The 27117-nt window shown below is 34.3% G+C and overlaps 1 protein-coding gene across 2 annotated transcripts in view; it reads left to right on the top strand.

Moving 5' to 3' along the window:
* GKAP1 (G kinase anchoring protein 1) overlaps positions 1-26259 on the top strand; it is a 66552-nt gene extending 40293 nt beyond the window's left edge. The window contains exons 7-13 of one of the 2 annotated variants that reach the window (XM_001368463.3): positions 2748-2770; positions 7954-8106; positions 14281-14382; positions 17691-17754; positions 21482-21552; positions 22751-22828; positions 25865-26259. In XM_001368463.3, the coding sequence (XP_001368500.2) occupies positions 2748-2770; positions 7954-8106; positions 14281-14382; positions 17691-17754; positions 21482-21552; positions 22751-22828; positions 25865-25912 (539 nt within the window). In that variant the 3' untranslated portion in view covers positions 25913-26259. The remainder of the gene's footprint in view (positions 1-2747; positions 2771-7953; positions 8107-14280; positions 14383-17690; positions 17755-21481; positions 21553-22750; positions 22829-25864) is intronic. The other variant, XM_007498915.2, reaches the window with a different exon arrangement.
* Positions 26260-27117: the final 858 nt, after the last annotated feature.

The raw sequence follows: 27117 nt of genomic DNA, 5'->3' as shown, positions 1-27117 counted from the left end.
ACTGTTTTCTTTCAAAACTTCTCTTCAGTATGTTTTAATATACTTCTTATGGCCATCTTTTTTTTTAACACCCCCACCCCCACCCTAGGGTAAAAAAAGAAAACTCTTAACAAGAAATTAAGCAAAGCAAATCCACAATTTTATCATGTACAAAGATATATATGTTTCATTTTGTACCTTGAATCCATCATAAGATGCTGGTTGTAAGAAGAACATAGAACAGTGGGAATAATCCCAGAAGAGAGCAGCTAGGATGATAAGGATTCAGAAAACCATTCTTTCTAAGGATTTGTTGGTGGTTTGCCTAGAAAAGAGATCACTTTGCTGTAGGACATAATTGGTATTTTCCAAGTACTTGAGAGGCTATTAAGCATATGGATTGTACTTTTCTGCTTTCTACTATTACTGCTCAGAAGACAGGACTAGAGGCAGTGAGTGAAAGTTGCAGAAAGGTAATTTTTTTTCTTTAAATAATATTTTATTTGATCATTTCCAAGCATTATTCATTAGAGACAAAGATCATTTTCTTTTCCTCCCCCCCATAGCCGACGCGTGATGCCACTGGGTATCACATGTGTTCTTGATTCGAACCCATTGCCATGTTGTTAGTATTTGCATTAGAATCTCTCCTCTGACCTGTCCCCTCAACCGCTGTAGTCAGGCAGTTGCTTTTCCTCGGTGTTTCTAAGGTAATTTTTTTTTTAAGGAACAATTTCCTAATTATTGTTAGCTGTCCAGAAAGTAGAATCATTTTCCTTGAGTCATTTATTTGCATGGGGAATAAGAGAGGCTGCTATTAATTCTTGAACCTAGTGGAAATGTAGAAAGAATTCCTATAGTTATGGGATAGAATAGATGACCAGTTAGGTTCTTTTCAGTCTCTAGACCTTATAATTTCTATTCATTTTTTTGGCCTGGATCTGTGATTTTATTAACTTATGGAACTCTTACTTAGAAGGAAACTCCTACTTAAGGCATATTGGCCCTGGGTTCACAGCTTGAATTTTCCCTCTGCACTCTTAAACTTGAAAACTTTCCCCAGTGCTGCTATAGAGTGTCTCAAACTCTGATCAGGACTGCTGCACTGTAGCACCTAGTGAATGCTTTGTGCTTATTGGCTATAGACAGTTAAAAATAATCCTGTAAATTCATTGGGTTTTTTAAATTTTGTAATTCCATTAATTTTAAGACTTGGACCCAAAATCAGGTTTTAGAACATTTTGAAATCTTTCCCTCATGATATTAGTGAACAAAAAGGTGTTTTTGAAAATTTTTAAATTTGGTAATGTTCTATCTATCCACTGAAATAATACTTGGCTTTTGGGGAGAGCTGATAAAAAAAAACACAAACTTTTTTTAAATTTTTCTGACTTTCTATTTCTAATAGTGTTTAGTTTAGCATTGTGAATGAGAGAGAGAGAGAGAGAGAGAGAGAGAGAGAGAGAGAGAGAGAGAGAGAGAGAGAGAGAGAGAGAGAGAGAGAGAGAGAGAGAGAGAGAGACTGTATTTTCAACCAGTGATTTCATTGGGTGTAGGGAACTCCTGGTGAGGAAACCTATTCAGAAACTGCTTTGCAATTTGTAGTATGTGAGTTATTTGGGGCACTGAACTGACATTTTAGGCTCAAGTAGCCAATATGTGTCAGAAGTGGTACTTTTAAAGTCTTTAATGTCTTCTATGCCATGTTGCCTCTTTTGTAGTTTTGCTTTATTTACGCATCTGGTGATGAAATGAATATAGTGCTGGACCTGAATTTAGGAAGATTTGAGCTGAAATCTAGTCTTAGACACTTCATAAACTATGTGACCCTGGGCAAGTTTTTTTGATCTATTTCCTCAAATGTAAAATGAGTTGTGAGAATAAACTAAGATAATAATTGTAAATTGCTTAGCACAATGACTGGCTCATGGGAAGTGCTATATAAATACTAGCTATTATTGTTGTTGCTCTTATTTGACATTTAAAAAAATTGATTTGAGGAGGGGGAAAGTTTGTTTTAAAATTAATATGTCTTAAGAAATACAAAAACTGAAATGTTTAGAATTGAACATTGCATTCATTTAGCAAACATTTAAGCAACCGAAATGTGTTAGGTGCTACAGATTCCAAGATGAAAAATAACATGGTATGCAATGTTTTCCAATAAATATGAGATAGATTAAGATAAAAGTAAAGAAGATGTCTAGTTAGAGTATTGTAAAGAAACAGAGAGAGTGAGAGAGCACTATAGGGAACTGTAGTAGAAAAGGTTACAACTGCTGTGGAAAGGAAGGCAATTTCAATAGGTAGATGAGAGTCAGTTCTAGGAATGAGGAATATCCTAACCATATATATGAAGGAAGGAGAAGATACTTAGTGAATTTAGTTTGACTAGAAGAGAAGGTCCATGAAAAAAATGATAAACTGGATATAAGAGAAATAAAAAGCATCAGCAATGGCTGAATCCTTGAATTTGAGTAATAATTATGAGGATAGCAGTGCCATTAGTAGAAAGAAGGAAAATGAAAAGAAAGAAAACCAAATGTAGGAAGAAAAAATAATGTAATTCTGAACATGGTTCAAAGCAAGCAAATTGAATAGAATAATAATGAAAAACTTTGATGTGTCTCATGTCTCTAGATAGGTAGATAAAACCAATAGACTTTGATTTCTCTCTAATTTGGAAGCCATTTAATGTTTAAACTTTGTTTTCATTTTACTCAGAGAATTGTTCTTTTTTTTTCTTTCTTTCTTTCTTTTTTTTACAGATCACCTTAGTAAAAAGACTGAGGTAAGTCTTACTTAGCCTTTGTTCTAAGAAGTACTTTTTCTTTTTTTTATTTAAATGTAATAGTTTTTTGATATTACCAAATGAGTCATTCATTCATTAAATCATAGTTCTGTCTTGAATAAAACTAGTAATAGTTAAAAAAGAACATATGATCCAACTTATTAAAGTAAATATGAACATTTATATTAATATAAAATACCATCTCACAGCAGCCTCTCTGTTTAGTCAGAACATACTACACTCTTAAGCTCAAAACTTCTGATAGAAGTTGTATAAAATAGGAAAACAGTAATCATTTACAACATACTCTTCAGGTCTCCATGGAAGTAAAATGTATGCTTGAAAAGAAATTTTGGAAGTTATAAAGCCAATGTGATTTATATATTAACCGTTAGAGGGCAGTACAAATCACCATCTCTCAGATTAACATAATTTTCTTTTCCAGACTGCTATTTGTTTAGTGTTTTGCTATTTCACTATAGTTTTTAAAAATTTGGTAAGATTGGAGAGTGCTGTTGGAAACTATGCTCTTAATTTGAGGATTATCATATTTAAATAACTGAATACTGACAAAATGTTAGTCATCTGAATTCTTTCCAGGGAGATTGAATGTGTCTGCCCTCCTATATATCTCTGTAAAGTATTACCAACATCTTTATCACTGTGGTGCTCAACCCCTTCCATCAGCCCAAATAAGGGATGAAAGTTATTAATGTACCTTGACTTTTGTCTAGATTATTTTTGTTTTCTTTTATCTATTTTTCTGACTTATTTCAGTTATTAGGCCAGAGAGTTTAAAGAAACTAGATTTAGTCATCATAAAAACATGTGAGAACATCCAAATTTTAAAACATTTATCTTTTTAGCTAATCCTAGTTTTTAGAGCTTAAAGTCATTCAGAATTCTTCATGAGCTATCACAAATCATAGTTATTTAGATGCAATTTAAAGTAATCCCTTTCAGTGTTGATCCTCTTTGGAGATAGAAAATTTTATGTATATGTGGAATGAGGTTATTTTGAATTTATTTTTAAATTTTTTATAATTTGTATAACAGTATCTCCCAAAACAATTCTTACTGATCTAGCTTAAAAAATAGGCAACCACCCACCTTGTTAGGAATAGATGCTTATTTTGGAGGTGAATATCCCCATCCCCATCCTTAACCTTCCATTGTTCACCATAATTTAGAAATGTATTCTAACAGAAAAGAGTGAGCTGTTAATGGATAATAAAAATTCTATGAAAATCCTAATATGTTTGAAATAATTTTGTGACTTTGAAAATTTACCTTCTAAGCCTCTTATATAACATTATAGGAAACTAGTCAAGTGAAAACTTTTATCTTCATATATTTAATTATTAAAAGTACACCATCTAGGGGCAGCTACGTGGCTCAGTGGCCTGAGATCCAGGACCAAAGATGGGAAATCCTGAGTTCAAATTTGACCTCACATACTTCTAGCTGTGTGACATTGGGCAAGTTATTTAACCTCCATTCCCTAGCTCTAACTGCTCTTCTGCCTTGGAATATATACTTAGTATTGATTCTAAGACAGAAAGTAAGGGTTTAAAAAAATAACACATCAAATTAAATTATTTTATTTGGAGTTCTTAATTCTCTAGGACTTGAAGGTTTAAATTGCTCTGTAGGTGATGTCATTTCTACAAGAATTTAGCAAAGCTACTATACATTTGTGTATATAGTAAGGAAACTACTGATTTATATCCTAAAATGGAACATATTACTACTATATTACCCCATTCCATATTGTTGCAGCAACCTCTTATATTTAGTGTTTCCATAGATGTTCATCCTATAAATTTTGCCAATTCCATAAGCAATTTTTTTATCATGGTATTTACCTGTTTGGAAGCCTTTATTTTGAGTAATATATCAAATCTAAGCTCCTCAACCTTACTTAGGAGGCTGTTTATAATTTCTCCCTGACATAACGACTCGGTCAGCTTTCCAATTCCACCAGGCTGGTTAGTCCACTTACTACTGTACTTTCTTTATTCTGGTCTGTCTTTACTTTTGTTGTTTCTTTATATAGAGTGTCTTTTTCTTGTCTCTCCACCTGCCTAAGTCTTCTTCTGTCTTCAAAGTTTATCCTCTTCTTAAGGCCTTCCCAGCATTCATTAATGTCCCTCTCCTTCTAACTTAACTTCTATGAGGAATGATCTCATATATTCCTTCATGAAGAAAGGTGGGCATTAAGATGAATAGGACAGTCATGGGGGAGGGGGGGATCTCTTATATAAAGTTATTTAATCCCTTTTTCATTTGATACCACTAGTAGTTTATTATTAACATTATTACAAATGGGGTTCTGCAAGATTTGCATGTGAGGAAATGGTGTGTGTTAAGAAGAAACATAGAAAATGATTTAAAAGAGGTTTATAGAAGGAATGAATAGGGTAACTTAAGGAAAAGAACCAAAGAGTTGGTGAACAAGGAGGACATAAGAATCAGACCTAGCTCTCTTTTACCTTTGATTCAGGATCAGAGTTAGCTTTCAAAACTTAATGTAATTTTAGCTTGTTATAGATACCCATCCCCTTGTATAACAGTTGAAATATTTAGAAAGTTTAAAAATTTACTATTTAGTTCAATTCATCAGAGTTACATACTAAACTAAATATAGAGTCAGACAGACACATTCTGGTGCTAGGATTGGAAGAGATATGAAATTTAGATTAAGACATTGTTCCTGTCCTGTTGGAGCTTGGAGTCTACCAACTGTGTACGAATCACAAATAACTAGTTTATTTAGGTGCTTAAGAAGCAGAAAAAGTGCTGCAGCAGGAGTCCAAGACCTTAAAAGACATAATTGCCAGGAGAATAAGGGAATGTTACATAGGAGATATGACGTGTTTCAAATAGTGAGTAGAGAAGAATTTAGGTGAAAGAAAAGGTGGTAGCAGCATCAAGGGATCAGCTGGAGCTAGTCCTAGAGAGGAGGGAAAAGAGGAAGAATGTCTGTAGGAACAAACACACTCTAGAAATCCTCCCTGCATTGAACTATAGCCACACCATTGAGCATTTAATTATATATTATCTTTTATTTAATGCAGTTTCATAAGGTCTGTCTCTCCCAGTAAATATAAGCAACTCTTCAAAAGTACCAACAAAATGCTTTCTGATTCCTTAATAGTTGCTAGCATGGTGCTAAGCATAGAGCATTCTTTGATTTAGGCACCTGTGAAGCACGAAGCTGCTTCAAGTTGGGAACTACCACAGTAGGCAAGCTAGACAGAAGAGAGTTTCTGAATTTTATCAGCAGCCCTTTCCCTACAGATGTAGTATGATCCTTGAACTAATTTATCATTAAGAGAATATTTGAAGAATGATTGTTTCTTCAAAATAGTTTTCATTGTTTTATTCATTGCTATTACAATTAATATGTACATAGGAAAAATTAGATCTGTGAATTGACCTGTGTTGGTTTTCATTGTGTTTGCCCCCTCCTGAGAAACTTGTATCAGAGTAAAATTCATTGGGGTTTCTAAGTTTAGTTCTTATAATGTATTTGGAGGTGTAGCATAACCTCTGTTGGATGGAGCACAGCAGTGTTTGTATAAGTAGAATTATGCCTTTAGTTCTTTAAAGTGTTAGTTTATTGTTTATTTTTGGAATTTTGTCTTTTGAAAACTTAACTACAATGCTAAATTATCTTGATCCTATTAAACACTGGCTGTCACTACAAAATCAGTTGGAAATTTTGGATGCAGCCACTCATGAAATTACTTAAATCGGGGCAGCTGGGTAGCTCAGTGGATTGAGAGCCAGGGCTAGAGATGGGAGGTCCTAGGTTCAAATCTGATATCAGACACTTCCCAGTTGTGTGACCCTGGGCAAGTCACTTGACCCCCATTGCCTAGCCCTTACCACTCTTCTGCCTTGGAGCCAATACACAGTATTGACTCCAAGACGGAAGGTAAGGGTTTTAAAAAAAAGAAAAAAGAAAAAAAAAGAAATTACTTAAATCAGTCAACATTTATTTAGCATCTACTATGTATTACTAAACAAAGAAAAAGTAGAAATTAACCTCACCCACAAGGACCTTCTAATAGTTGGTAATGGGGGGAGAAGGCAGGGAAGGACAATGTACATAAATATGTAACCAGATAAGCTTATACAAAATATATATAAAATGATTAAAAGGTGGCTAAGGAGAAAGAGCACTAGCAACTGGGAGGATTGTAAAAGATTTCATCTGAGTGGCACTTGAAGGGATCTGAGAAACAAAGGTGAAACGAGAGTGTATTTCAGACTGGAGAGGCAACCTGTACAAATGCAGAGATGGGACAGCAAGTGTTATGTGTGAAAAACAACAAGTAGGCCAGTATGGTTAGACCTGAGAGTGTATGTTTAGAAAGCAGTACTGTCAAAGCAAACAAACAAAAAACCTCTCCAAACTGGAGCTGTAGGGAGGGGCCAGAATATAAAACAATTTAAATTTAAGGAATGAAGGGGTAGTAAGCACTGCTACTAGAGGGAATAATCTCTTCAATAAAATTATTGACTTAAAAACTTAAAGTTTGAAATATGTCACTGAACAATTACCTTCAGACATGGAGAACCTTAGTGCTTAATGATCTTCCTGTTTACTTTGTAATAAATAAGCCTATCAAAGATGGAGGGAACCTGTTGGTCATTCAGTAGTATTTAAAATAGGGGAATTAAATAACTCATAGAATAAGAATGACTTTGTACTAACCTTTTCTAATTTTTCTGTTTCCACAATAGGAAGTTAGAGGAAGATATTAAATTTATATAGCCCAAACTTCCAACAATATTTAGTTGATAAAATATTGGGAAATTTTTACTTAACTACCCCAGCTTTGTCTATGCTTTGAAGACTTCAAATTTTAAAAATTATATCTAAAAGACTAAAGAATTTAGGTTTAAAAAGAAAGAGAAGAAATGCCCAGGGATAGCTATAAGGCCATTGTGTTTCTCTTTTTTTTTCCTAAATGGCATTTTGTGCCTCTCTTTCTGCTTCTCCCTTCTGAAGAGAGAAGTACAAGAAAAGGAAGGGAAGAAGAGAAGAGGGGGGCTATTTCTCTATTTTGTATCATCATGCTTTTCATTTTCTGCCCTACTTTTGGTGGGTGGGTAGTTCTGTTATGCTGACCTTTGTGTGTGGAATGATAGTAAATCATAATTCATTTTGGCAGGAATTGAGTACTTCCCAGACTTTATCACATGATGGAGGATTCTTCAATAGACTGGAAGATGATGTTCATAAAATACTTATTAGAGAAAAGAGAAGAGAACAGCTCACAGAATATAACGGAACAGATAATTGTACAGCCCATGAACACAGCCAGGCATGTAAAGTAGGAAATTCTCTTAAAAGCACAATAAACATTTTAATATTGAGGTTAAAATGTGTATTTTCAAAATATAATTAATGGCATTCAGTTATGACTGTATAGAGTAAAAAAAGTAACTGCTTCATCCCCTTTAAGTTTGTATAATTTTATTTTAAAATAGTTTAAGAAAAGCATATATATCTTGAGTTCCAGGTTTCTGAGTTCCAGAATCCAGAATACTTAGATTATACCTTCTGGCTTTTGACCTTTGACAAATCATTTGACTTCCTAATCCTCATTTTCCTCATCTCTAAAATGTAAAAACAGTGTTTTTACTATGTCACAATGTTATCATGAGTATAAAATAGTACCTAAAAAAAGTATTTTAACTACAAATGTTAGTTATTTTTGCTTCCATGAAACTCTTTGCAGAAGTGTCAAGGGTTTAGGCTTAAAGGGAAAAGACATCAATGAAAAAGTAGGCTTCTTATCTAGTTAGTCTCAGCTACTGGTCTTTAAAATTAGTGCTACCTCTACGTGCATTATTTGTTTTAAAAGAAATTTAGGATAGTTACGGCAAGGAGTTCTTTTGATTGGAGTTTTCTATGAAGATGATACCGTCTGAGAGATTGTTAGGTAGTGCTAGAATTGTGGTTGAGAATGGGGCTAATTATAATTTACAGTTATGTGTTGTTGGGATCTTTTCATTTGTATTGCTACTTTACTCCATTACCCTCATTTTCTTTCTACTGAGCGCTTAGAAAGTTTGAAACCAGTTCCAAGTAATCTTTCCTATAAGTTCAGTAGACAATATTGCTAGCTAGAACAGTTATTTTATAAGTATTAATATAGCTCATCTTATTTGTGTTGATAAAAAGAGAACATAATTAGCAAAGTCAGCAAGTATCCAGATAGATAACTCATTTTAACTAATATCTTGAATCTCCTTTTTACCAAATTTTTTATTAAAGCTATCAATGGCTAAAGCGATTGGTTTGAGATAAAACTACTTCTCTGCTTGGTCTGTCTTGGAAAGAATAAAAGATCAGTAAAATCACACAAAGGTATATGACATGAGTTTGAGAGGAGAGGAAAATAGGTTTGGAGATTTTGTACAAACTATGGACATCTGAAATTTACAAACTAACAAAATATTAAGTACATGAATACTCAAGAATTTGTGTGTGATTTCATCATAGAGCTCCCTCTACCAATGCATATCAAAACCTTGTAACTGAGTAGATAAATTGTAAACAGTTGTCTGAAGAATATACAGGTAAAGAGATTTATCCAGTCACACACAGTAGGGAATTGTTACAGAAGTATATTTGAACCCAGATTTTCCAAACTCAAGAACTTGAGACTTTCTCAGAGTAAAATATAATTGGGACAAATGTGGTTGTCCATTTGTTCTTTTCCTCTTAAAAAATGTGTTGTATATAGACATACATATACATATGTGTGTAACATATATACGTAATATTTATATATCCTTTGGATCAAAACAAAGATCCCTGTTTTGCTCAGAGCAGGTTTGGTCTTAAAGTCTTCTCACGCTAATCTCTCTTTTGGAATGTACCTAGCCTAAGGTTTCCCCCCCTAGAAATTTGGTTCATTTTTGCCTCTACTTAGGGTTTCCCTTGAATATAACAAAATTTAGTTTTTGTCTGGGTCTACAAAAAGGGAAAAAGATGAAGAGTCCTCTGTTCCTGTGTGAACACTCATGTAACCAATATCTAATTTTATAGAAGTGTCAAAACTTTGAAACCTTAATCAATCGAGTCAATTCTTTTCCAGTAGGTCTTACCCAGGGACCTATATGTAGAGAGAGAATTCTCTAGGTTTATGGTACTATCCCATGACAGATGTCCCCCAAAAGCATGAAAGCATTTGAGATTACTAAAGAATCAAACAGCCAGTTCTTCCTGGGAAGCTTTAGCTATTCTGGGCATACTGTACTTACTGTAGATTGGAAACCCTTAAAGAAAAATATAGGGTTTTTTTTTTAAAGAAAGAAAATTTGTTAACCATTCCATCTATACCTTTATCCAACTCAATAAAATATCATACAGCTCAGAGCCAAATATGTCTCTTTTGGGTGATCTAGAGTTCTGTCCAGTTGACATTTATGTATTAATATTATTTGTGTCTAGCCATTCAACTAATTCCTGATCTATCTAATTATCTTTAAATTTAGTCCAATTTCCCCCCAACTTTTTCACAAAATTACTGTATAATACTTTAGCAGATATTTTGCCAAAATCCAAGTAAACTATATAGCATTCTTTGAATCTGCTAGGTATATATCCTCTAAGAAATAGAAATAAGCCTGGTATGATTTGTTGATGAAAGTCAATCCAACTCTTTGTACTATTTCTCTACAACATTTCTTTTTATAGGTATTCCTCTATCTTTTCGGTAATATGTTCTAGGATTTTTAAATTGAAATCAAGATATATGGCCTACAATTTGAAGACTTCATTCTTTTCTTTTTCTTTTCAAAATTGAAACACCCTTTGCCTTCTCCAGCCCTAAGATAATCTTCCCATTCTATACAATCTTTGCCTGATCTAAGAGCTTTTTGCTTGTTTCAAAAGTTCAAGAACTCTTTGATGGCTCCACAGATACTTTAACTTGATACAATTTCTGGGATCATGTGGTTCCCTATCTGCATTTGAGTGGTAATATAACAGCATAGACTTCCCTACAGAGGACTTGAGGCTATGTCCAATTATCTCCTCTCTGGCCCTCCCATCTCTGCTTTTCTGAAGCCGATGCCCCAAGAGTATTCTCTTCAGTAATGCCAGAACAAAAACCTTATTCATCTCTGTTAACCTTGTTGAGTTAGGGCTAATCTTTCATATGGTTAATGTGTAAATATGTTGTAAGAACTTTCTTAAAGGAGGTTTTTAAATTCATATTTATGAAACAATACTTTTAATCACTCTTGGGAATTGTGGAAATTAGAAATGTGAAATGTAGATGAACTCCATTTTAAACAAATCTAGTATGTGGATCTACAGATTTATAAAACATAAATTAGGCATTAGTTTTATTGGCTTTCAAAACATTTTCTTTTTATAAAAAGATTTTAGAATTCCTTTTAATAACAAGTTGTCCCCTTGTATGTTTCAAATATAATTATTTTATTTAAAGTTGTTTCAGAACACAGATTGGTTAAGATAAGGTACAATTGGAAATCCAAAAGTGCTTTAAGTAATGATAGGTCAATATTGGATTAATAGAATACAAATCATACAATACACTGAGATGAGCCAGGGTTTCATTTACGTGTGGGTGACTTGAGTTTTTGAATGCTATTCCAAAAGAACACAAGTTTTAGCAGGTACTACAGAGCTGGAGAAGCTACTTATGTATTCTCAGCTATGAGAACTATATGTTGTTGTTTGAAAACCATTCTAAGTTGAATATAGGGTATTTTGTATGGTTTTTTTTTTGGCCATAGCCTCTCAGACAAGTATAAAAGAGTTATGTTCTGCATTGGTGGAGGAAAGACTCATTTCAACAAAATCATGGATCCTTAAAGTTTTGAAGTAGTATAGATTGGGATCAGAAATGTGTCATTTGGCCTTATCTTATGAAATCAAAACCATGTAGATTGGTACTATAGTTTCCAATAAAATATCTCGAGATGCCAGAAGAGACAGAAAATTCTAAATCCTTTTAAAATGACCACAACAGAATAAACACAGGAATATAGTCTTAAGACTAGTTACATAAAAATTTCAAATAGTGATATCTGTATCAAATAGAAATAATAGTCATAGGAATTAGAGCTGAAAGGATGAACCCCTTCATTTTACAGATAAGGAAAATGAGAATTTAAGGGACTTGCCCAAAGTTGTACTTATAGTAGTTCCTAACAACTTATTTTATAAAGATAAAAAAAAAATCCTTTGTGAGGATAACTGCTGCCATTTTGGAATTTAAAGTTAACATTGTGGTGTAAAGAGAATAGCTGGTATGAAGTTTAGAAAATTAGACCCTATTGTTAGCTGTATATTTGACTGAGTAACCTTGAACAAATAATTTTATATTCTTATGCTGCAGTTTTTTCATCTGTAAAATGCTTGGGGTCTAAAAATGAATATAAATAGCCTTTTCTAAATCTGAATTTGAGTAGCAATAGTTAGGAATATGATTATGATCATTAGATACAAACTATTTATAGAAGAGAGTATTACCTCCTTGCATTTCTCTGTGGAGTTTTTAACCTTTGCATTTAATGCTTATTAGGCTTCTGTTTCTTTGTTTTGTAGTCAGGTCTAAGGAAAAGCACTGGCATGTAATTTCATCATTGAGTATTTTTATGTACTAATGATATTGTACTCTAAAACATCTCACTGTGTTTTTACTCCATAGATAAAGAATGCCTTTTATAGGAAACATGAGAAAATTGAACACTTTAGGATTTTTAGAAGTTTGGTGAATGAAGAGCATTTACTCAGCACACCACTTTGGGATGTCTGCAGACAAGTAGTAATACTTTGCAGAGTTGTTTCCTTGCTTTTTCAGAGTATGGCAGACAGTACATGAGTGAAAGGTTTTCTGACTTTAGTTTGGACAGGATGGAGAGTAGACAGCATATTTCTTATTGCACATTCAAAAAATATCATTAAGTTGGAAGTGAAGCTGAAGACAGAAGAAATGGAAAGAGAAAAGTTTAAAGAACACAGGTAAGCATCATTTTAAACAGAGTTTTCTGTAGACTTGTTTAACAAAAACAAGTCTATAGAAAGTTTGGGCTTGATACCCAAATGAGCCACATCATCCCAAGAGTGTTGATATATTAAACTGGAATGAAGATAACAATAAAAGGAAAATGGAACAGATATCACTATTTCCTTTAAGAATTTATTTTATCATCAGTGGCAATGAAACCAACACATTTGGATTCTCTGATGTTCTCCACGAGGAAGTTAAAATGGGACCTGAAGTCAGAAGATTAAACCAGGAAGATAATATATATACACCAAGGAAGTTTGTGCTGGAGGTGACATAACCTTGAAGCACTGAAGAATCATTTTTATAAGCTATCTCGGGGTGGGAAGGATATCAAAGGAATGGAAAAATCATGGACAATAATTTCCAAAACTTAAATTTGAAGAGAATAGGCTGGTTCCACTTGGGGAATTTTTCAATGCTTTCAACAGTTTCAGTCTGACACAAATGTTCTCCTAGTGGTGATATGCAATTATGAATCTTAGAACATCAGTGTCTGAAGAATTAGAAGTTTCAGGTAACATGGAGAGTCACATTGGGCATATGTAGGCTATTACATATTTCCAGCAATTCTGTAAGTCCTAGAAGTGTGGCATAAGGTCATTGAGGAAATGTATAATAAGGAAAATGAATAGCATAACCAAGGAAGTACTTGAGTGCTGCAGCGGTCCGAAATATGAGACCTAGGAGAAGACCTTCTGCAACCTAGTAGATCATCTGTGGAAAATGGATTATGAATGAGAACCACCGATTACTCTACAGAAGGTGTTTAGATGGATTTTTATTTGCCTTAATGGAGGGAATACCCACCATTGATTTGTTGTGCTGGTATGAAGTAAAGACACTGTTTCATAACTGAACACGATGCATTGAACAATAAGGACTTTGAAAAAGAGTAATTTTTCAGAAAGTTGATAATGAAAAAATGTATTCTATTTTTATCTATTCATAAGCCATTTTCTGTAGAAATAAAATCTAAATCCAGACATTTTCTTACTTTGGTACCATTATCCTTTTAAGTTGTGTTGAATGTGCTCTTAAAGTTGAAGAGCAAAGATAAGTTTTTGTCTGTCATAGTTAATGCTTATACTAATAACAAAAAAAAGGATTTCTTTTAGAGGGGGAAAAAACCCCAAGTATATTCTTCATATGGTTATTTCGGGGACCCATAAATAATTTCAGAGATATGGTTTTGTTATGTGATATACTTATTAGATTGATCAAAATTTTTAATTTATTAGATCATAAGTAGTTATTGATATGTTAACAGAGAAAGAGGGAACCTCTAGAAATGGGAGTATAAGAACTTGGATTTACCTTTGAAAGTGAAACTCAAATCAAGACTTTCCTTTAAACTTTGCTTCCATAAAAGACTTTTTGAAACAAAGAATGATGGGAAATTTTTAATTCTAAAGCAGCGGATTTTGTGTTTGTTTTGTTTTTTAGGAGGTATACTTGAAAGATGGAAGAACTGAAAGACTAAAGTTGGAACTTGAAAGGAAAGATGCTGAAATTCAGAAGTTGAAAAATAACATTACTCAGTGGGAGGTCTGTATTTAGTTACTATTACAGGATAAAATGTATTGTCCATTTTTTAATGCTAAATTTTTTCTAGTTGTACGTATAAGAATTTTTATTGTTAGCAATGTTCTTTTTCTTAACTCCATCATTACATGGGTTTTAAAAGAACAATATAACATCTGATTGATAATCATACTTACTACAGACTTTTATTTTTTCGGGATCAAATATAAAATCTTTGGCTTTTAAACATTGTACAATCTAGCCTTCCTACTTTTCCAGTCTAATTATAATTTACTATCTTTTGCCAATGCTGTGATCTAACTACACTGGCCAACTGGCTGTTCTCCAACACAATACTTCCTCTCTTGACTTTGTGGTTTTCACTGGCTGTCCCTCAGGGGTAGAATTCTCTATCTCCACCCTTCAGATATCTAGCTTCCCTGTCCTTCAAAACTTGTTCAAACCCTACCTTCTGTAAGAACCGTTCCCCCAATTCTCTCACCACAGTTCATACCTTCCTTCTAAAATTGCCTGATATATATATATATATATATATATATATATATATATATATATATATATATATATGTGTGTACACACACACACACACACACACACACACACACTCTGGATATATCTTATTATATCTTATTTGTACATTGTTATTTGCATGTTGGTCTCTTCCATGAGAATGAACTCCTTAAACTTAAGATCAATGCTTTGCCTTTCTTTGTATCCCTAGTGCCTAGCACATAGTAAGTGTTTAATAAATGTTTGTTAACTGACATCCTGTTTTCTACGCCATACATAGAATATTTTCTACTCTAAGGTAAGGGCTCTTAATCTTAATTCTGTCATAAACCCTTTCTCAATAAAGTTTTTGACTACATAAAACAATATATAGAATTAGAAAGGAAACCAATTCTTTTAATGTAAAGATGGATTTTTTTTTTCATTTAAGGCCACAGAACTCCATGAAATTTATTCAAGGACCTATTGAGGGACTTTGAACTTCAAATTAAGAGCCCCAGTTCTAAGGAATCCCACATGATTATTCTTTGTTTAAACTAATGTTATGACTGAAATGTTCAGTTCCATCTTTGAAATTATTTAGGATTTACCTCTTTGGTGAAACATCTCATGATCTAGCAACATCTTTCTCATTTAGCCTTTGCATTTACCCGATTCTGTGTAACTTGTATACTTTGTGTATTATTACAATTATAATGCATTATATAGATGCCTCTTGATCATGTATATTTTTGTATTTTTATTACACACTTCCTTAATTCTCTAAGCTTAAAGCTTAGATTTTGAGCTGGAAGAGATGTTTTGAGTTTATCTAGTTCAGACAATCTGGTGAAGCCAATAGACAGCTTAGAGAAACGTTTTTGAGTGCATAAAATAAAATACATAGATTACAAAGGAAACCATTTTTCTTGAAATGCAGCTATTGAAATACTAAAGAAAAATTCATAAACCCATCTAGTTCAACCCTTTTACTTTATAATTCCTCTAATTCTTGGAATTCTGGACTTGGAGTCAGAAAAATTTGAGTTCTGTCATATCTTATGCTAAAGAGAAACTGAGACACAAAAAAAACCCCATAATCTATGTGTAAGGATAATAGTTACCAGTAATAGAGGTCAATGGCACATCAGCAGTCAGAGACCCCTCTGACATCATGGAAGCTTTTTATATAGTAGAAAAATCATCAGGCTGTATAATAGGGTACCAAAATAGTCCAGTCCAACAGAAATCAGTGCTAGTGAAAAACATCATTTTTGTCTCTCTCAAGTATACTTATGAAATTGATTGCTATTTAGTTGCATTCATAGTCACTTAACACAAATATCATGGGGCCTACACAAAATAACTCTGAATCTAAAGTCTTGAAAACTTGTTTGCAATGGCTAATGTTATGATTAACTATTTTTAAAATTATTTTATTTGGTCATTTTCAAACATTATTCATTGGAAACAAAGGTCATTTTCTTTTCCTCCCCCCCACCCCTCCCCTAGCTGACGCGCGCTTCCACTGGGTATCACATGTGTCCTTGATTCAAACCCATTTCCATGTTGTTGGTACTTGCATCAGGGTGTTCATTTACAGATTCCCCTCAATATGATTAACTATTAATTATTAACCAATAATCAGTATTCAGTAAGTAGTCATTCTCACATTTCAAATCCTATTCTCTCATACTTACTGCAGTTGTGAACAAAGCATTCAAATTTTCCAAGTCTGAGTTTCCTCATCTATAAAATACTGATAATACCACTAATGGCATGTATTTTCACAGGGTTTGTTGTTAAGTCTAACAAAATAATTTTTATAAGCTAGTTTGCAAATGGTATGCAAATATTAGCTTTTATTATGATTATTTATATTTGCCATGGTGCCAAATCCTTTGCAGTGCTTTATATCTAATAGATACTCAGTAAGTGTTATTAACTAATTTATCATCAGTGACTTTGTAGTTGTGGTTTAGATTTCAGAATAATCTCTATTAGACTTAAAACATTATTATAAAAATAGAACTTAAATTTACATTTAATATCTTAAATAGCATATATGTTTTTCAGTGTAAAAGGAAGAAAATTCTCATACAAAACTCTTCAGGCTTTTAAAAAAATGCAATTTCTGAAATTTAGTAGTAATCTCTATTCTTACAGTAAAACCTGTAACAAGACTTCAACTTGAATATCTCAGATAAGACAGCATTTGAAAGAGTCCCTATGATAGGGGCAGTAATTTGAAGAAATGTTTTTAATGCCTTTTGTTCAGAAGTTAACTTTTATCTCTGTGTAATTATTAGAGTGAAAGAAGAGTACACTAGACATTTGAAAAGGAGATGTCAGGCTTATTTCAATATATAGCTATTGTATGTCAGTTACATGTTTCAGTTCTGTTGCCTGAACTAGTGAGTAATTATATTTTGTGTTATCTGAAATAATATTGAAAATTAATTACTTTTCTTGTCTGGGAGATATTAATATTACTTTAAATTACATCTGGTTTCTTTTGGGGGAGCAAAGAATGAAAATCCTTAAAGGTAAATTTCCTTTTGTAATAACTTCTTTCTTTTGCTCTTTTTCTTTCAAATAATATCTACATTTTTAAACCGGCATTATATAGTAATTTTAAGTAAGGGCCTTATTTGAGGACGTAGATAATGTCCTATATAAATAATTTTATCCATTTAATCTTTTAAACTAAATTTCTCTCAGTAAGGAAGCCTAGAATTCATAGTTCACAAGTTATAATTTGATTCAAATGTTGTACTGTTTACCTTTAAAAACTAAACAGTCTTGTTCTTTTTGACGATTAGGCAAAATATAAAGAAGTAAAGGCAAGAAATGCTCAATTATTGAAAATGTTACAAGAAGGTGAAAGTAAGTAATTTATATATATTTTTTAAATTTAGAACAATCATTTGATATTTTTCATATTTTAAAACTATAATTTATACATTTAACAGTATTGATCCTCAAAGGGAATCCTGAACATAGTCATTCTTGTCATCCATGATTATTCTGTTTTTCCTTGTCATGCTTTGAAAGACTTAGTTACAGTGGGGCAAGATGAAGAATACTCACATGATAAGTCTTTGAATTTTATTTCTTTAGAAATTATTGCACTATATACCTATCTGTTGAGAGACTCTTTCTCTACCTTCTAAGATACTACTTCTTTTAGTTCTGAGAGAAGAGAAGCAATTCTTTCCTGATTGGCCAAAGTGCATGATCATGGATAGTGTTTTGGATCTCATGATAGTCTTTTGGATAGCTTGGTCTTGACACACATTCAGAAACCTTGGCAGCCTTAGATATAAGTGATTCCCTGTAAGTCCACTTATAAGTGGTTATAAGTGGATATAAGTGGTTCCAGCACACACACACACACACACACACACACACACACACACACACACACACACACACACACACACACACACGATAGTTTCTTATAATTAGTTAGTCTGAGGATAATATGTCCTATGTATGACTTTGCCCAGACTTAATCTCTGATAGTAACTTTTAAAGAAAAATTTAAATTAAAAAAATTTAGGCCCATGAATTAGTATTAATTTTAAGAAGAAAGAGCAGTAAGGGTTAAGCAATTGGGGTTAAAAGTGACTTGCCTAGTTCACACAGCTTAGAGCATCTGAGAACAGATTTGAACCCAAATCCTCCTGACTCAAGGCTTGGTGTTCTATCCACTGTGAGACCTAGCTGCCCCCAGTAATAACTTTTTCATAAAATCAAGAAACTATATCTTTATATGATTAGGCATTTGAATTGGACATTCTTTTCTTTTCTTTTCTTTTTTTTTTACTGCCTTCAACATCAGGTTTATTGTGCTGCTTTCATCCCAAACCCTCTCTTCCCCCATCATAACAAGGACCGTCTAGAGGGGACTTTTGCTACAGCATCTGGTGCTACCCTTCCTAAGTCGCTACACTGAAACACAATCAGGGTGCTCAGCAGCGGCTAGGAATCCAAGGGGTAGGTGAGAAAGGGACCAAAAGGGAAGGCCCAGAGAAATTGAGATTTGAACACTCATCTCCCCTTACTAAAAGCAAGGGTTCATGGTCCACACTATACAGCCTGTTAGACTGTGGGGGGGAAAGAGGTGGCAACCTTTAGTTCAGTTCTGCCTGCTGCTTAGGGTTCTGGAGGTTAGTGGGCTTCCTCTTAAAGACACTGGCAGGAAAACAGATTAGGTATCAGGAAGAGGAGCAAGCCATGGGTAGAACTTTTCTCCACCTACCTCTTCCCCCTCCCCCCACCCCCCATCCTCAGTAACATACAGCAGCCTCTAATCATTGTCCTTGGAGGGCTTCAGTGGCTAGGGGAATTAGCCTTGTGGAACTATATACCTATATAGGACACTGGAAGAATTATGGGGTGTGGCCACAAGCTTAATAGCTGGAGAAGCCAACCTCAAGGCATGTCAGGTAGGAATTGAACTGCTCAAGTTTCATTTGAATTCAGTGATAATTCTTGAAAATAGTTTCTGTGTCTTCCTCTTGCCATAGGATGACCAAGGCTGGGGTTCTAAAATCAGAATGTCCCCAGGTCATAGGTGTCAGTAGATTCTTCAAAACTTAAACTTCAGTCCCTCATCACCCCAGTTCAGATGCACCCATTTGGTAAGGCTGAGACAGAGCACCACATCATACTCAAGGGCATGGGCCACTTGATTCATCTTGATCTAACACATAATTTCCCCACTCGGGATTGCCAAACCAGTTTCTAAGCCCCATTGTAGTCTTCCCTCTTCATCCCAGAGAGGAACGTAGCAGCATCCTGAGCACAGCCTAATTTCCTCTGAATTGGACTTCTTTAGGAATTTCATCCAAAGTCTCAATTTACACTAGAAAGTTTACAACATTCCTCCATGCAGACTTTCTGCTCTCTTACTCTTGTAGCCTTTTCTTCTCTTCTGTTAATGGGATAGTATTGTAGTTTTAGATTATAGGAGCAATATGTGGAAAGACCATCTAAGTTGAACCAAGTCTTACCTTTTAAGTCATTACCTTTGCCCATATTCAATTCTCCTATCAAAAGCAAAGATGCAAAATCAAATTAAGTCCCAAAGGTTTCAAAGAATATATATATATATTCTTTATTAAATTATATATTAAATATATATATATATATTATATATATTGTAGAGTGCTGCTTTGTTCACATTAAAGAATAACTGTTAATGAGTGGTATAGGAGATAAACAATGAATATATGACCTGGGGTAATAGGATCAAAACTCACCAGGAAACTTTGAATCTTCAACATGCATAGTGAGATTTCCAGAATATTAACCAGTGATTACCATTAATTAGTCACTAATAATAATAATAAAAGTCCCAAAACTTTTTACACAGGGGGCCAGTTCACTGTCCCTCAGACCATTGGAGGGCCAGACTATTTAAAAAACTATGAACAAATTCCTATGCACACTGCACATATCTTATTTTAAAGTAAAAAAAACAAAATGGGAACAAATACAATATTTAAAGAACAAGTAAATTTAAATCAACAAACTGACAACATAATGGCCCCTATAATAGGGCCATTATGTTGTACATCTAGAGGAGTATGAGGGCCATATGTACTACCATGTTTCCCCAAAAATAAGACACTGTCTCATATTAATTTGACCCAAAAAAGACGGGGTATCAAAACACCCAGTGGCAGTGGTGGGCTTCTCATAGTGGAGGCCCACCACTGATGTCACAGGCCAGATCACCACCATCCAATGCTTGTAAACAGTACTGGAGGCAGTGACACTGTATACCGCTGTCTGGGATAGCAGAGGCTGCTGCGCTGGCTATGATGGGCTTTGCATAGGCCCATCACCGCCACCACTATGCCAGGCAGCAGTATACACAGTGCAGAATCCCCTCCCTTAGATCACCACTCACCATGCTGACATCTTCCACTGTGCAGCAGAACAAGGTGCCATGCAAAGGATTATGTCACCGAAGTAGTAGTGTACATGAGCAGTGCTGCACTTTGCGGCACCGCCACATGCAGTACTCCTCTCACTGACCACCAGTGAAAGAGGTGCCTCTTCCAGAAGTGTAGTAGGGGCCGGATAAATGGCCTCAGGGGGCTGCAGTTGGGGACCCCTGAATTAGTGAATAATCAAAGTTCTGGAGGACTCGAGTGCTAAGTTGTACTCAATTAAATTTATTATTTTACTATATGTGTGTATTAAAACAATACTTTCTAATACTGAACTAAAAGATGAGTGAACTTCTCCCTCATAAATATTTCCTACTGTGTTCAACTGGTTAAATATGTAATGATTAATACAGTGAATTGATATCCACAAAATAAGGAAGCAGTATAATATATAGTGGACATCACTGATTTAGAGTTTCTTTTGATATTGGCACAAATAATAGCTTTATGATTTTAAATAGTTTTGACCTCACAGAGACCAAGACCACAGTCTGGGACTGATGAATTTAAGGATTTGGGAGACACACTTGCCCTGATTCTTGTTTTCTTCTCTCTCTCTCCCTCTCTCTCACCCCGTGCACACACACATTATTTAACAAGAAAGAATATTTGGATGATTTTTAAAACTCCTGTTTTTTCCTCTTTGTTAGTGAAAGATAAAGCAGAAATACTCCTTCAGGTTGATGAATCACAAAGCATCAAAAATGAGTTAACATTACAGGTAAGATAATTTATAGTGTTTGTTTAAAGTATGGCCGTAGGACAAATAAGGCTTTACCTTAGAGCACTGACATGAGTCAGAGTAGGGGACATAGAGAGAGAGCCTTCCTCTGTGTGGCAAGCATTATATTTACCTTGCAGTCTTTTTGACCCACACATTTGAAGTTCATCTTCCCCAGCTCCAACTCCCACAGAGTCCTATCACCATGATGCTAGTTTTGCAGAACCCCCATAAGGTTATTGTCTGTTTGTTCCTATGTAGCTACTGCCAATCAGATTGTGGAACAACTAGTCCTCTTTCCAGCCAGAGACAAGGGTTATAATATTTTCTTCTTGTGATTGATTCATCCATATCTGAAGTCAAAGTTTCTTTTGTGCCACCAATGGCTATCCCATCCCTGAAATTTCACCCCCTAGAGAAAATGTTCTGCGTTATAACTCTGTTAAAATATAAAATGTTTACTGTACCATTTGACTAATATGGAAATCTGTTTGTATGACTTCACATATATAAATAATTGTTAGAAAATTCCTTGCCATCTCAATAATGGAGGATGGAGAAGGGAGAGAATTTGGAACACGAAATTTAAAAAAATTAAAATTAACCATTTTCTTACATGTAACTGGGGAAAATATTAAATAAAAATATTTTGCATCTCATTTTTTTCATACATAGAATGAGGGGTTGGACTTTTTGACCTCTTGAGGTCCTTTCCAATTTTAGATCTCTGATCTTATGGATTATGGAGTCCATTCCCCTGTCTTCTAAAAAAAATGAGTTTTTGACTTTGCTTTAAATTCATAGCAAAGATAAATGCAACCTGCTACCATTACATGAAATTACATGATATGTGGAGCATTGTCTAATGGTGGTGCTATGAAATTGTGTTTCTTTTGAATAGCAAAAAACTGTTCGTTTCAGTTGGTTCTAGTTGAAGAAATAGAAGAGGAAAGTTGTTTTATGGGCTCATTTCCTTATTCTTTTCACTGTTATTCTACCCTTTTTGTCCCTTGCAACCATTCCCTTTGTCTTTTCCATCTTTAAACTATATATACATCTAGTTTTCTTGAATTTTATGAATTGTTTTTTTCCTATTGAACTTGCATATTTGTTTAAAAATCATTCTTGTCAATTACTGTCAACATTCTTTATTGTAATTACCTAAAAATGATTTTTTTCATTAATTATTTGACTGCAGGTGACTTCACTTCATGCTGCATTAGAGCAAGAAAGATCAAAAGTGAAGGCATTACAAGCAGAATTAACAAAGTATCAGGTAAACCTAATGTGATTTGAATGACTTAATAAGGATTATAGATTGAGAGGTGGAAAGGTCCTTAGAAACCATCAGTTCCAACCCCATCATTTTACAGATGAAGAAACTGAGACATAGAGATTAGGTTATATAAACTTAAATTTTAAGTAAGGAATCTGTGAGGAACAAATTTTATATGATAAATTTTATGTTATAAACTTGATTACTGCCTCAGTAACTTAAAAATTTAGAAGAATTTAAGGCCATTATTACGGATATAAATAGAAATAACTGAGGGAACTCAGTAAGAATCTAAGAAACATTAAAGGCTTTTGCATTCAACTCAGCAGTAATGGCATTATTTAGAATTTTATGAAATATTTTTAAAGATATAAGCAACATGTCCTTCAGCTAAAATCCTACTACAATGTTAATCATGATGTAGAGGTCACCTGAGTTCTCAGAGACCTTGTCAGTGATACAAACTCTGGCAGCTCCTACAAAACTTGTGAAGTATAAAGCCAATGACACTGCCATTTGTCTAAGGACTAGACCCCGGAAGAACTCGGAGTCTCAAAGCCAAGTTTGTCATGGTTGAAGAATTTTTCAACCATGGCAACTTTGCTAATTTGTAGGGGGCTCTAAATGGAAGGGGTTCCTCTACAATAAAATTATTGAAACAAGTATGGAAGTATATTAAGTATTAAAGAATTATGAAAGCCAAGAGGGATTATTTTTGCTTTCTACTACCTTTTCCACAAAGTGCTGATCTACTTACAATTTATTTCAAAGCAGTCATTGCCTCATCTACCGTTTGTAGATAATAAAAATGAAAGAATGAAATCTTTAGTTCATATTTAAGGATTACATAGGTATGGTGTATGTTTTTGTGGTTTTAAAATTTTTTTAAGTGTTTAAAAATCTGTTAGTAACAAACATCTTTTGAGAAGGGAGCAGCTGGGTGGCTCAGTGGATTGAGAGCCAGGCCCAGAGATGGGAGGTCCTAGATTCAAATCTGGCCTCAGACCCTTCCCAGCTGTATGACTCTGGGCAAATCACTTGACCCCCATTGCCTAGCCCTTACCACTCTTCTGCCTTGGAACAAATACACAGTATTAATTCCAAGATGGAAGGTAAGGGTTTAAAAAATATATCTTTTGTGAAGTAAAAAAATACCCATTCTTTCAAACATAGTTCCTAGTCAAGAAGTCTTGGAGATAGGTTGCTTCTCAACTGAGATCAGTAGCAGTGGCTTTTTGGTAGCTAAGAGGAGCTCTTGTAGCCTACAACCGCTTTACCCATTGCTCTTACATGAACCACCTTTGCTGTAAATCCTGAGGATGGAGCAGGCCCCACCTTTTTTACTTTAAAGCTAGGTCCCTTCTGGACAGCCTAGAACCAGTAAAAATTGTGCTGCCACTGTGCTCCCCAGGCTATAGCCCTGGCTTTGAAGTTTGCCAGCCAGGGAGAAGGAATTGCCTTCTCCTGGGAGTCCTTGAACAGGCCCGTGATCCAGGCCTCTGCCTATAGAAAAACTGTTGCCAGTTGAGAAGCAAGGTAAGAGGTTTTTTTTATGTTGTATGAGCATGCACCTGGTTTACAAGTGAAATCTAGTGTGCAGAAAAATCTCACCAAGCTATTTTTTTGGCAGTATCACTCATTTTTTTCAGTTTTCCTTGTACTTATGGGGGAATGAATCAATTCCATTTTTTCCTTAGATTCCATTATGGAGATCAGTGGTTTCAGTGTTTACTTTGATAATCTCCAAAGGTCTTGAGCACCTCTCATGCCCCACTCCCACCTTTCTTATAACTTCTTTTAAAGAAAAAAAATATAGTAGGATTTTTATCCAGTTAGAAATTATTTTCAAGAGAAATAATTTAATGGCTACTAATTAATTATATATTCTTGAATGGTTGTTGACAAAGGAATAGAGAGGGGGCATCTGGGTGGCTCAGTGGATTGAGAGTCAGGCCTAGAGATGGGAGGTCTTAGGTTCAAATCTGGCCTCAGACACTTCCCAGCTGTGTGATCCTGGGAAAGTCACTTAACCCCCATTGCCTAGCCCTTACCACCCTTCTGTCTTGGAGCCAATACCCAGTATTGATTCCAAGAAGGAAAGTAAAGGTTTAAAGAAGAAGAAAGGGAATAGAGAGTATAACAGAAGGAAAAAAGAGATCAGATCCCTAGTGACTGAAAAGAAGTAGAAAATGCTGCCACTTCTAACAAATAGCAAGTCTAAACCTGATATGATCCAGTAAAAACAATATACAACCAAAAATTTAAGAAACACGTTGCACTAAATGATCTTAAAATCAATCTTTTAACTGGAAACTAATCATGTTTAAAATCCTTGAAAAGTAATTGTGTGATGGAACTTTTAGACCATGACTGTTTTGTTTAAATGCATTTCAATAAGCTCTATGTGTAAGGAATTAAGTGTTTCTTAATTTATTTCTTAATCTTGATGTTGTAAACAGAAAAAATTTGCCCTTTTAAAAATAATATTATTATAAAAGCACAGAACTTACTAAGTCACATAGTTCAAATTAATAAAACTACCTGTGAAAAATATTCAACAAAACTTTTTCATAGAAATTGGTGTATAAAGAGGCAGCTGGGTGGCTCAGTGGATTAAGAGCCAGGTCCAGAGACAGGAGGTCTTGGTTTGAAATCTGGCCTCAGATACTCAGCTGTGTGACCCTGGGCAAGTCATTTAATCCCCATTGCCTATCCCTTACCACTCTTTGCCTTGGAACCAACAAACAGTAATTATTCTAAGATGGAAGGTAAGGGTTTGGAAGGAAGGAAAGAAGGAAAGAAGGAAGGAAGGAAGGAAGGAAGGAAGGAAGGAAGGAAGGAAGGAAGGAAGGAAGGAAGGAAGGAAGGAAGGAAGGAAGGAAGGAAGGGGAAAAGAGAAAAAGGTACACAAGTTTAAATTTAAAATTAATTCAGAAAAGCTTTTTCTTCATACTATAAATTTTCCTAAATCATGCTTTTTCTTAAAATGCCCAAAGAAAAAAATTATTAAATAATTTGCTTTATTTTTCTTTACAGGGTGGCAGAAAAGGGAAAAGAAACTCCGAGTCTGACCAGTGTAGGTGATCACATTAGCCATTGAGATCAACACACACACACACACACACACACAAACACAAACACACACACACACATACGCTCACACACACACATGCACACACACACAAACTTTTCAGGGTTTTGAAAAAATGTATATATTTAATGCTGTACAACTGCTGAACTATGCAGTTTTTGTTGGGGGAAAAAACTAAAATGACTAATTGATTAACCATCTAAAAACTATTTCATTTTTCTGTTGGTTTAAAGTGAAAAGTAGGAAAGTAGAATTCCAGAAAAACTCAGTGAATCATTAATGTTTGCTGTCCATGCTCATCACTTCAGTTTTTCATCAGTCAATAAAATTTACTATTACATTTGTGTGTTTGATTTTTTTAAAGTTCCAGAAATGTGTGAAAACACTAGCTTAGTATTTATCAAAATAAATTACATTAGACAAAAGCTATGATTGTTGCTATTTTATCTGCTTTATTTTTTTTAGTTGTTTTATGTTAAATTTAATACTGTAGAATGCCATTATATCATGACCTATTTTGAAACAGCTTTTATCTATGCCCCTGAGAAAATCCTGTCCTATAAAAAATAACTGCTAACTACAAGAAGTACAATAGAGGGGTGTAGATAGTGATTGGATCTGTGATTGCATTTGTTTAGAGAATTCCTAGATAAGGAAAATGTCACCCTCATTGTAGCTCATCATGTTCTTGGTAACTTTGAATCCTAAGAATCACAAATGCCTTCCCCAAAGTAGCATAGTATCTCTCAGAGAGGCAGAAGTTGAACCCATGTCTTCCTGGCTTTGAGGCCAACTCTCCATTATGCCACATTGCTTGAATACATCTGTGTGTGTGCATATGTGTATGAATGTATAAGAACAGGCTAAGCTAGGAATATTAGTCTTCTCTTTCAAATTCCAAACATATGAACTTATTTTGCAAAATACAATAATTAAACAAATACAAATGTCATAAAAGCCCATACTCCTAGAGCTTGACAGGACTTTAGCAGTGACCTAGTCAAACCCCTCATCTTATGTTATATACAACTTAAAGGAAGAAATATTGAATGGTTTCCCTAATGTCATATAAGTAATAAGTTATGGAAGTGGAATAAACATAAAACCTAAATGAAAGGATGATGAAAGGAGAGACGAAGCCATGTGCACCTGATGTGACCATCTTCACTCAGTGATTTACCTTTAGTAAATGGCCCTC

Source organism: Monodelphis domestica, chromosome 7, assembly GCF_027887165.1.
Source record: "Monodelphis domestica isolate mMonDom1 chromosome 7, mMonDom1.pri, whole genome shotgun sequence".
NCBI classification, from domain to species: Eukaryota; Metazoa; Chordata; class Mammalia; order Didelphimorphia; family Didelphidae; genus Monodelphis; species Monodelphis domestica.
Note: the sequence above shows the minus strand (reverse complement) of the source record. Positions and strands in the feature narration are given on the sequence as shown.